At 32.2% G+C, this 13,049-nt stretch overlaps 1 protein-coding gene across 1 annotated transcript in view; it reads right to left on the bottom strand.

Moving 5' to 3' along the window:
* Window positions 1-9,387, bottom strand: part of LOC111699164 (LIM/homeobox protein Lhx3) — a 12,447-nt gene extending 3,060 nt beyond the window's left edge. The window contains exons 1-9 of the mRNA XM_023469761.1: window positions 9,222-9,387; window positions 4,925-5,045; window positions 4,545-4,598; window positions 3,534-3,664; window positions 3,200-3,280; window positions 2,720-2,831; window positions 2,581-2,652; window positions 1,057-1,119; window positions 183-274 (exon numbers count right to left, since the gene is read on the bottom strand). Coding sequence (XP_023325529.1) covers window positions 183-274; window positions 1,057-1,119; window positions 2,581-2,652; window positions 2,720-2,831; window positions 3,200-3,280; window positions 3,534-3,664; window positions 4,545-4,598; window positions 4,925-5,045; window positions 9,222-9,321 — 826 coding nt within the window. The 5' untranslated portion in view covers window positions 9,322-9,387. The remainder of the gene's footprint in view (window positions 1-182; window positions 275-1,056; window positions 1,120-2,580; window positions 2,653-2,719; window positions 2,832-3,199; window positions 3,281-3,533; window positions 3,665-4,544; window positions 4,599-4,924; window positions 5,046-9,221) is intronic.
* Between the last annotated feature and the right edge of the window lie 3,662 nt (window positions 9,388-13,049).

Raw genomic sequence — 13,049 nt, forward strand, 5'->3', positions numbered from 1 at the left:
GGGGGGGGGGGGGGGATAAAGGGATCATAATTTATTCATCAAAACAAGTTTCTGTGGATTGTTTCCTAACAATTTCTGATTGAGCCACAGAAAATTAATGTCATTTTTATTAATCAATCTTGATCTACGCTAGTATGAATAAATATAATTTATGTTTAAATTATTAGATTAAAAAAACTTACATTGTGAATAATCTAACTCCAGCTCGCTGTCTCTATCACTATCCGTTCCTCCTCTCTTCTCCCGACCCGGAGACAATGGACTCTTCATTCCTCTACAAAAATTGTCGTTATCCTTCAAATTGGCGTTATACAAAAAAAACGGCGGTGGTTAGCAATGTAAATTGTAAAGCACTATTTCTGTATAACATGCAGCAAGAAACCAGCGTGATTGCTCCAAGCGAGATTGAATAAGAACGCGATTTTATTCTTTAAAGACGCGAACCATTATTAAATGTTGTTCTCGCTCTGACGTATCTGAGCATTTGAGAAAATTCACTTATAACTGATCTAAAGTCTTTTAAACTTTTGTCTTAAATCTCGGGATCAAACAATGATCTCCATTTTCTGCAACCTACGGATTAATCTAATTTTTCAAATCAAGCATTTATTCTCAAATTTAAGTGTGCTCACATTGGATATCGTGATTAAGCTTTCAAGATTAACGATACGTCTCACCATTAAGTTCCAACTTTTCTCTAGCTATAAGAATTGTACTGTAGCATCGGTTATTCAACTGCAGCCAGAGAATTACGAAGTTAAAAAAAAATTCTCAATTTACTTATAATTTGATCATGATTCGTACTTCCCCAATAATAAGAAAGATATTGTCGTTTTTCTTTCTTACAACGTGATGAATTCTACCAATTTCCCTCTTTCTCTCTTATGCATAAATCCGCAAGTCATTTTGATAAAGAAACCACAGTTAATAATTATCAATTTACTGATCGAGGACCAAGGTTTAAAGGGTACCGTTGTGAATTGGTTATGCAGCTCAAATAGAGAGTAGGATTGCTTGAAATTAAGACGACAGTTCGTTTAAATGATAAAAATGAACCTGAAATATTGGCCCCATCTAGCTCTACCAGCATCCTTCTTTAATCTTTTCTCCTTGGCGCGTCTAAACAAAACAGAAAATATTTTAAAATACATTTTTCAATTTTACAATAAAAAGTACAATAAATACATTTATTTTTATAGCATATATACAGAGTTACNCCACCAATGACAGTGCAGTGATACAGACGGAGACACGTGACCAGTATACTGCTCTGCCATTGGTGATAGTTCTGGTCACGTGATTTAAGTTTAAGATTTTCTAAATTTTACATATATGAACTTTCGTATAATTTTAACACAGTTTTATATCAATTTCTCGAGACAGGAACATCAGATATAACTTTCATGGGTCGCAATCAAGAGCTAAAGTGATTAGCTTTCAGCCTATACCCCCTTTCATTTTTCATTTACAGTCCCTTTAAGTATAGTTTTTTTGTTGCCATTTTAATAAAAACAAGTTTATAAGTTAGAGGGAATCATGAATAGAAGGATACAAACAGTATAAATTCATACTTTGTGGGTAAACCTGTGGCATACTGGTCAACCATAAAAAATAAAACGTATTTATTCCGTCTTATTTATAAATTCTAGGTTTGCTACATTCAAAAACTTTCAAAAACTTTATTTTGGACTTTTATTTTTAATTAGTTTGCTCTTAGAGGTTTTCAACATTAAACAAAAGTTAAAGAAACTGAGTTTTTGCCACAAGCTTAAATATATTTAAAACCTGATGGTGTAAATTTTATATTCTAAATTATGATTTATGGATCTAACCGAATTTTTAGTTTGAAAAATCTAAGGTTTACGACATTGGGTTTCAGAAATTTAGTTGAAATCAGAGTTTAGGACAAAGACACAATTTCTTTGAAATTTTGATTAATTTTCTTTAATTTTCTAATCCCCGATGCTTTTCAACCTAACGATGGAAAATTTTAATATTTCAAATTTATGAATTTATGGTTTGAAATATCCAAGAACATCGATATCAGTTTGAAATTATACAAGGATTAGAATATTAGAGTTTGTGGCAATTACAAATTAATTAGTTCAATTGCATTATTTTTTATTAGAAAAATAACATTTTGCATGGGTTTTTAAACAATCAGAGTAGGAAATAAATCCTCCTCTTCCTTTTTTCTCCCCGCTCCCCAAGAATACTCCCTGTTTAAACAAACACACCCCCCAACATACAGACAATATTATTATCTATTATGCAAACATTATTTTTTTGTCTAATCCTTCAATTCAATTGAACTTGAACCTGAACCAGAAACTGAACCTAAGCTTGAATATGAACCTGCAAACCTAAACCTGAACCTAAACCAGAACTTAAATCTGAACCTGAACCTGACCCTAAGCCTGAAACTGAACCTGAACCTGAACCTGAACCTGAACCTGAACCTGAACCTGAACCTGAACCTGAACCTGAACCTGAACCTGAACCTGAACCTAAACCTGAACCTGAACCTGAATCAGAAGTTAATCCAACATAAACCTAAACCTAAAGTAAAGCTCTCCTTACCTATTTTGAAACCAGACTTGAACCACCCTCATATCCAATCCAGTATCCGCTGCAAGCTGTTCTCTCACATGTCTGAAAAAAAAACAATTTTAAAATCTCTAAAAAAACCTTAATATCTCACTTTCTGTGATCGCCGTACCTGGCCGGTTTGGGACTGGTTTTGTAGGCATTCTTTAGAACTTCCATTTGACGAGCAGTTATTGTTGTTCTAGGTCTTTTATTCCCATCAGCCCCCTCATTGTAATCAGCAGCTAAACATATAGAAAAATCAGCTAAAAACAAGCTGATCTATATATCGATCGGACTAAAAGATAAGTTTAACAAATTACAGATCATGATAATCGGCTGAAAAATAGAATAATCAGCTGAAAAAAATAAAAGTCAGAAGAAAAATCAGCCGAAAATTCTGATAATCAGCTGGAAAATGTAAGAACCAACAAAAATTATAATAAGCAGCTAAAAATTATTATACTCAGCTAAAATGTTTATCAAATCTGTTAAGTAAGCAGCTCAAATGTAGTAAAAAGCAGTTTCAATATACTTTAACCCGCAAAAAATTTAAATGCTTAAAAATTACTTTATGAAAAAGCGTTTAAAGGTAAACTCTCCTAAAGTTTACCTGGATTACCTTTTGCCTTTGCACTGTCATAATCAACTTTACAGAGTAGTTTCTTGTCCTCCATCAGATAGAATTCATCTCCTATATTCATGGACGTTAGATTTAAAAACAAAAAATCAACTTTTGTTTTCCTAAAATGGTAATTAAAGTTTGTGATGCATTTATTTGGAATAGTATTCGAATTAGTAAAAAATTTTAATCGGAAATGTCTCTACTTTTATAACCATTTGATGTTTCTGTATAAAAAAAATATATTTGGCCTAGTGTATTTGTCTGTACAGCTGTGCAGGAATTGAACTAAAGTCTAACCACGTGTTAATCTAAAGATTCTTACCTGTATCCAGTTTCCGGGAGCAAAGTACACAACCAAAACATTCCACGTGGTAAACATGATCTTGGGCTCTCCGTACTACAGTACTAGGAGGTATACCTTCTCCGCACCCGGAGCATTTAGTTCCGTACTTTCTAAATATTCAAGATTAGAATTTACCTTTAACCTTACACTTTTTATCCTAAATTCTTTACTCCTTACTCTCAATAGTCCTTCCTCTCTAAATCCTACTTTTCTCACTTCTACTTCTTCTTCTACCTCTATACTACTCCTACTACTTCTACTCCTACTTCTACTACTCCTACTACTTCTACTCCTACTTCTATACTACGCCTACTACTTCTACTCCTACTTCTACTACTCCTACTAATCCTATTCCTACTTCACACTCCTACTCATACTTCTCCTTCTCCTACTTCTTACAATCCTACTTCTCCTGTTCCTACTTCTTATACTCCAACTTATCCTTTTCCTACTTCTTCAACTCCTACTTCTCTTACACCTACTTCTCATACTCATACTTCTCCTTTTTTTAATTCTTTAACTCCTATTTCTACTTCACCTAATTCTTTTACTCCTACTTCTCCTTCCTACTTTTCCTTCGTCCTAATTCTCCTTTTCCTAATCTTACTTCTCCTACTCAAACCCCTTATCCTACTTCTTCTTCTAATTACCCTACTTCTACTTTTCTTCTTCTTCCTCTTCTCTTACTCTCCTATTCCTTCTAATCCTTCTACATCTGTTCTATTCTTACTTCTTTTTATGTTCCTTTGTACTTCTTCTTACTCCTTCCAACCTAACTTCTACTCCTAATTGAACTCCTCCTTCTCCTAAGCTCTACTGTACTTCTCCTTCTCCTCCTTCTCTTACCTCTCCTAAGCTATATTGTACTTCTCCTTCTCCTCCTTCTCTTACCTCTCCTAAGCTCTATTGTACTTCTCCTTCTCCTCCTTCTCTTACCTCTCCTAAGCTCTATTGTACTTCTCCTTCTCCTCCTTCTATATGATCTCTTACCTAAAGAAATCTTCTCTGCAGTAAACTTCTCCGTTCTTAACAAAACATTTCTCCCTGAAAACAATAAAGAATGCAATTATCAAAATGAAAATGATAAAGGAATTGAGTTTTTGCCACAAACTCTCATTTTCTAACCCATATCTCTATGCAACCAAATGTCGTAGACCTTAGATTACAAACTATGAGTTATTTTAGATCAAATAATATAAGTTTAAAATATCAATGTGGATAAGAAAATCGGGGTTGTGACACCGGCTCAATTCCGTTGCCAGTAAACTGGGAATTAGTTAAACTCGTTTTATCCAATCAAAAAGTTCCACCTCTGAATTGCATAATTTAAATTCCACTTGAACAGAATGCATGCATATCAAAGGTTTTACCTGAGAGGCTGACGGCATGCAGCGCATGACAAACATTTTGCATGCCATGGTTGATCCACCACCCGGAGAATAAACCGATCCAGGATCATCCCGCCGCATGATCCACATTTAGGGATCGTTGCTGAAACAAAAGAAAAATAAGAACAAATCCAAAAGTAATAATATATCTATGATTTATTTACTGTATCCGGAAAGTTGATTTTTATAAAACAGTTTTGATAAATGGAAAAGAGGACTTGCATTATTGATTTATCATACTTCATAATGTCTAGATTTATAACTGAAAGGTTTTAATAAATTACAAAGTATGTTTTCCCACAACTCTCTGTCAACCTTAAAAAAGAGACAAAGTGTAGAAAAGGGTGATATAATGACACTTAGAGGAGTGAGAGTATAGTTATTGTTATGATACATTAAGTGAATATTAAACGAATTGTCAAGTAGGGGAAGGGTTGGGGGGATACAAACTATATAGTGTCCATACATAAGGTTGGGGAAGGGGGGGGGGTGTATACAGTATAGAGCATAATGTGGAGGAGGGGGATGGGGAGGTTTTGAAGCACTATAAGTTTATAAAAATAGAAGTTTTCATGGCAAAGACTGTTTTTAGGTTTAAAAGCCAATAAGTCTTCTTTTTCACGCATATAATACATTTTTTGTAATTCCTATTTGACCGTAGAATCTATACAATGTTTTGACAGCGGCCAAACTCTGTTACGATCGCGAATGCAGCAATTGTTCTAGCCGCGGCGCCTGCTTGCCTATCCTAGCCGTGGCACTCGGCCCCCTAGCCTGTCCTAGCCGCAGCGCGCGTCCAAGAAAATGTCTAAACCTTACCTAACCCTAAAATATTTACTAATCTCTCTCTTCTTAAAATTCATTGCTGCATTCGCGAGTAACAGAGTTTGGCCTCTACCCAATCTTTTCTCTTGATTCCCTGCCACAGAAAAAAAAACCAAATTAAATGCAACCTTCAAATCATTAAATTTGTATTAGCTTGGCAAAGGAACTAAAAGGGACATTGGTAACATATGTTCTATATTCTCCCTTTCTTTTATTCCTTGGAAGTTTCACGGTTATTAGACACAATTTAGCCTTTCACATCCGCCATATTCATCTTTATATCCGCCATATACATCTTTATATCCGCCATATACATCTTTATATATGCCATATTCATCTTTATATCCGCCATAATTATCTTTTATTCGCCATATTCATCTTAATATCCACCATATCAATCTTTTTATTCGCCATATTCATCTTAATATCCGCTATATTAATCTTTTTATTCGCCATATTCATCTTAATATTCTCCATATTAATCTTTTTATTCGCCATATTCATCTTAATATCCGCCATATCAATCTTTTTATTCGCCATATTCATCTTTTTATCCGCCATATTCATCTTGATGTACGCTAAATTCTTATAAATGATGAAAGATGAAGGATGAAGGATGAAGTATCCCTGCTCCGGGATAAGATTAGAACAGTATCCTGGAGAGAGAATGAGAAACAGAACTCCTCTAATCAAATTACTCTGACAGGAGAAGGAAGAGAAACAAAAATAATTCAGGGATAATAGGTTTGCAACGAGCAAAATATATCTAATGGGATTGCTGGCTGCGTAAACAAAAGTCAAATGCTTCAAGAATTTATCTAATTTTATCCAGGTTGTTAGGTAACTTATCTCCGCAATTCTATGGAACAGAAATGTTAAAAAGTTTTTAAATAATGTTTTTTATATCAAATATTAAGTCTTTGCTACAAATTAAAATATTCTAATCTCTTAATCTTTGCAAACTGAGATTATTTTATCTAACATAATTCATAGTTTAAAATACCGAAGACATTGGGTTGCACAGATATAGGGATTAGAAAATCATACCCTAGATGAGCCATACATCGAAAAAATTTATCAAATGTCGCCTTGACAATTTCCATGGGTTTTATACTATTTTACGTAAATTATAGTATTTGCGAAAATAAATAAATAGCCATCACCCCGAACTAACCAGAGAGAGAAGCATTCGGTTTCTTTTATTTGAAATCAAACGTGTTTTGGTCTATAACTCAACAATCTTTAAACTAACAGATTTGTTTATTTTATACTTTTTCATTTAAAATGTATATGCTAACAAAAAAATATTTCAAATAAATAGCTATAAAATTATGTAAAAGGGGTCAAATTGGGATCGAAAGTCACAGTTTTATGAAATATTGACAGAACCGTTAAATCCACATGCAATGAATATGCAGGAACAGTTTTAAAGAGCTCCATATAATCATTTAATTAAAAAACAACTAAATATCTGCAACATTCCATTATCAGAAAGTGAAGAACACGACATTTGATTTTGATGAATTCTTTCATTGTATGGCTTATTTATGGTTTAACTGTAGTTTGTGCAACAAAACTCAAGTTTTTTGTTCAAGCATTTTTATGACGATTGTATTAAGTGAGAGTTTAATAGCAAAATAATAGATAGAAATGGTCAGCTTTTCTTTAGGAATGCACACAAGAGACCAGATTTAATTTCCGGATTTATATTTATTAAACAATTAATTAATATATTTTTTATTCTGTCCTTAGATAAATCGAATCATGTTTTTTAAATTGTCATTTTAATTTTTTATAAATTGAGGCAATGTTTGCTGTTTTATTTATATATTTACACATTGTTTATTGATTTTGGGGTAAAGGGATTAGCTATTATAATTATTGAACATTCATATCGTTGCAACCTGATCGCAGAGACATATCAATTTCAAAGCTACGAATTTTGATAAATCAATTGATATTTATTTTTACCCTAAAGGTCTCTGAACCAAAAAAAAAAATTTATAATCAAAAAAACTTAATAGGCTTTTTGATTTTCACTGAAAGGAGCTTTTAGTATTAAAGTATGAATTATATATCAATATTTACAATTTGAAAAACTGATTATTTTAGATTGTGGTTTCTCTACAGAATTGACTTGCGCATTTTGGCGTCAAACATTATAGAAATCCAACGTATAGAAATCGCTAGGTATAGCAACAAGGCGTATTTTCCGGGAGAATTTTTTTAAAGTTTTCCAATAATGCCAATATGATTTCATAAAATTCTGTTTTACCATTTAAATAAAAGTATTTTATGAAAATTATATCTACTTTATAAACTGATTATTTAATTTCTCAAAAATATAAAAAATGTTCTCCCGGAAAATACGCCTTGTTGCTATACCTAGAGATTTCTATACGTTGGATTTTTATAATGTTTGACGCCCGCATTTCTACTGCAGGAAAATAAATAGGAATTTTCCAATATCTTCCACATTATTGATCAAGGATCAAGGATTTTTTTTCAGAGACGTAATTAAGATAATTATCAATTGAGTAAAAATCGAAAGATTCTTTTTACTTTTTAGCTAATTTGTTTGTTTTTTCAGGAACTATAGAGTTCGCTTTTAATGGCTCTATAATCAATGTTTGCAGCGGATTTGAAATAAAATACGAAAAAAAATATCGATTTAAAAATTTTTAGATTTAATTTCAATAAAATGCTTAACTATGAATTCTGCTATAGATCAAAGTTAAAAATATTAAAGGTTAAAATACCTGGTTGCCAATATCTGATTATAGATTAAGACTTTGAGCTGAAACATTGTGGCGCAAACGTGATGATGAAATAATATCTTTTAGGGCACCTTTTAAAAGTTTTCAGGGATAAAATCGCTTTTTGTCTTGCTCTATCACAATTTCTATGTTATAAAAATAAGTTTCCTTGTTTTGTTTTATAAAAAGAAAAGAAAAAACCTTAAGCATTTTTAGCAGAATTATTTTTAGTTGTCTAAACTGAAACTGATATCAAACCCGTACAATTATAATATTCTGATGACATTTTCATTTTAATTATTTTTTCAATGTTTATTATTTAAATCATCAAATGTATGTGTGCGTTATTAGAAGCTTCAATAAGTTACGTTTTTCTTAAATAAAAACATTCTGTAAAAACATTAATTATGTTCTATTTCTAACAAAACTTCCGTTAAAATAAAACAATTTTAACGGAAGTTTTGTTAGAAATAGAACATAATTAATGTTTTTACAGATTGTTTCGATGCAAATAAATCTTAATTTCTAAAACTTTACAATGTCAACAATTAAAAAGAAAAATTAAAAAGTAAAAAAGTGAAATTTAAACTTGATGAACCATAGTTTTAAAAAAAAATCAAAAAACATTGTAATGTCAGGTTCGTATTGATACGTCAATTGCATAATTTTTTCTTTAGATTTTTGTGAATTGAACAAACCTTCTAATTCTTTGTTTTGAGTGAGAAGTGCCAAGAGAACCTCTGTATTATTAACATGTTCACTATGTCGGGCATCAAACCCCCCACCTGCTAGCTCCATCCTACAACTTTCTAAACTTAAATCAAGAACTTTTTTGAGGCCGGATACACAACCTCTTCCAGAGCCTCGGTACTTGTGGGTCTACGCCATCTATTGGAAAGATTTGGCGGTAAAACCAGTCTGATCGCCGCTCCTATTGGATCGTGGCGAAACGCGGGAAATGTTCTTGGTTTCCCGGATTCTGATTGGTGAGCGGGGACGAGGCCGGCCTCTCATTGGTTGCGTTGAGGCTAGAGAACCTGAAGACGGAGGGGTTTTCGTGGAATATCAAGAAAGTATTGATTTAATTCCCCATGGTGAATTAAAGCTTAGAAATTGCTAGAAATAGATTTTTGCATTTCTTTTTTAAGTAATAAATAAATATTGAAACCATGCAACCAAATTAAATATATAAATATAGAGATATCGAACCATTTCTTGTGACAGTATAACATCTGTGTGATATAAAACGATAAAATTATATAATCTAATTCTCAGTTTTTAAATTCTGTATGTTCCGACTGAATAATTGTATTTCTTGAATAAATTTACAACTTCTGATTCAACAATACAACCCATGACACAAGGGGATTAATTGAAAACTTTTTTTTACAAAATCTAAAAACAATTTGTATATTTCAATATTAAGTTTTTTTATTATACTTTTAAATGATTTTTTTAATGATATTTTTAAATATGTTTTAGCACTGCAGTGTATTACATATTTAATTGTTGAATTGTATTCAGTTTGGGTTTTGTATTCATGCAGTTTATACCTAAAAACACGATTTAAAGATTTATCAAACATAAAAAAATCAAAGTTTGAAATATCAAAAGGTTGATGTGCACCATCATGTTGCAAAGAGAAAATAGTAAAGTTTTTCTTTACTAATTATCAATCTAAATTTTCTAAAAATTATTTAAAATCCTCTAATTACTACTTTCCCCTTCTAATGAATTGATTGAGTTAAATGAATCCTGAACAAAATAAACACTCTTATCTTTGAAATTACTTATCTCTAAACCCTGTCAAATAATTTCTCATTACTTAAACAGTTAAAACTATTCTAGAGAAAGGTGAAAGGTTAGAGTCAGAATTCTTTTAAAGGAATTGAGTTTTTGTCACAAACTTAAATTTTTAAATCCCTATATCTTTGGAACCTGATGGAGTAAACCTTTGATATTTCAAACTTAGATTATTTGATCTAACAGTATACTTAGTTTGAAAAAAATAAGGTCTAAGACATTGGGTTCCAAAGATATAGGGATTGTAAAATCAGAGTTTGTGGCAAAGACTCAATTCCTTTGAAAGTTTATATATTTTTTTAAACAACGTAGTTGTAATTTCAAGTGTCCGATTCACAACGGTGCCAGTTAATCCTTTCTCATTAAGGATAAATGAGATATCAGAATTTGTTAAGCTGAAAATTGTTTATTTAGAATAGTGGTTTCTCTACAGGAAAGTAACTTGCGCATTAATACTTCAGAGGAAATTATCAGAATTCAACACTTTTTTAGATACAAAATTGACAATTTATCTATCATTGTTACTCAGATGTAATTTAAAGGTCTCAAGCTCTCAAGCGAAAATCGATTGGAATTTTTCCAATAACTTCTTAAATACAAACTCTAATAACAAGTGCTTTAAAGTGCTAAAATGTAAATGCAAAGGGCTATAAAAAAGCATTTTTACGTTCAAGCGGTAAAATCAAAGCTTAAAAGTCGACTATGTCTTAAAAATTGATGAGACTTTTTTAAAAAAGGAAATAAATAGATATTAATTATATGTTGTTATTTTTATATTTACTCAGTGATATTCTTGAACAAGAGCAAGATCAAGAACAAACAATAACAACAGCAGTAGAAACAAAAAGAACAAGAACAAGAACAAGAACAACAAGAACAAGAACAGCCGAATCATGAGTATGATATTAAATTCTCAGGTCAAATTTTTAATTACTTTTTTACTTCTAACAAACCACCTTCTTACTATAAATTGATTAACAATAACAGATAGAACACTAGATGTCGTCTTTTCAAGATTTAGGGATTTTTTGTTCATGATAACCTTGAGGCAGAAAGAAGCAAAAAGGAGTTACCTGCATGCGGCGTGGAATTACAAGACAGAGAGAGACGCGTAACTCCTTTGGTCTTCTGCCTCAGAGTGAACGAAAAACCCCGAAATCTTGAAAAGACGACATCTAGTGTCTTATCTGTATTGTTAATTAATCTTTAGATTTTGTTGTTGATTTTTACAAATCTGTAAAACATATGTTTGTACTATACAATACAGTATATGCATACAATATTTTGCAATTCTTACACTTGTTATCATTCCTAATCAGAAACGCAATATCCGTAAAATTTATAAACTGTTTCAATATCATTTCATAATATACAACATACAGGGTTATGAGTGTAATAAACACAGTTTGAACATACCTATGAATTACGTTGTACATTGTCTGTAAATCTAGCTGCGCTAATCCTTAAATACGCACAACTGTAATGCGACTGGATTAGCTACGTATTGTGATTAGCTTAACTACAATGATGTATATCTGCGCATATATTGTAAATATGTATAAAAACCTAACATGTAAGATGTATTTGTAAATACAAATCAGTTGGTTTCACGGGCAGCCGGCCGTAGTACAATTGAATTTACAAGCTGGTTCAACCTTTCCGGTCCCAGTTTGTACTGTACCTAGCTCTATGGACAGGACTAGCAGGTGCAACAAGGTTGACGCGGTCAGACTTTATGCTTCATATAGGTTGAATTTACTTTTACTAAAGGGGCAGAGGGCCAAAAACAGAACCAAGTTTTCTGTAAAGGGAAAAACACTAAATATGTTGCGTCCATGCGTCTCATTCTTTGTGATCAAGTATGAATTAGATTTCATTGTTTTAAATTGTGGTTTCTGCACCAGAAAAGCACAAGAAAATGCACAATATCTTCAACATTATTGATCAGATAAAGGGTTCAAGGGTACCGTTGTGAATCAGGTATTGCAATCTTTGCAGAATGGTTCACTTGAAATTACACTCACAATCCCTTAGATCTATTTTTTTTTCAAAATATTTTAGTAAAAAGAATTTCAAAACTGTTCAGGATGTTCTTGATTTTCTTCTAGAAAATGGCGGAAGAACAACAAATATGGAAATTGTGAAACATTTTAGCAGATTTTTCCAATCCTCAGCTTATTCACAAACTAATAAGGTTTGGTTTTTGCTTTTTGTATCCATGTATCCATTTATCCCTGTATCCTTGTATTCGTGTATCCCTGTATCCTGTATTCCGTATCTCCGTGTATCCCTGTTCCCTGTATCCCTATATCCCTGTATCCCTATATCCCTGTATCCCTTTATCCCTGTATCCCTATATCCCTGTATCCCTATATCCTTGTATCTCTATATCCCTATAACCATGTATCCCTATATCCTTGTATCTCTATATCCCTATAACCATGTATCCTTTTATCCATGTATCTCTATATCCCCTTATACATGTATCCCTATATACCTGTAACGTTGTATCCCTATATCACTGTATCCCTGTATCCATGTATCCCAATATCCATGTATCCCAATATCCCTGTATCGTTGTATCCCTATATCACTGTATCACTATATCCATGTATCCCTATATCCCTGTATCCCTATATCCCTATATCCCTATATCCCTGTATCCCTATATCCCTGTATACCTATATCCCTGTATCCCTATATCCCTGTATACCTATATCCCT

This window comes from Eurytemora carolleeae, unplaced genomic scaffold (genome assembly GCF_000591075.1).
Source record: "Eurytemora carolleeae unplaced genomic scaffold, Eaff_2.0 scaffold30, whole genome shotgun sequence".
In the NCBI taxonomy this organism is placed as follows: Eukaryota; Metazoa; Arthropoda; class Copepoda; order Calanoida; family Temoridae; genus Eurytemora; species Eurytemora carolleeae.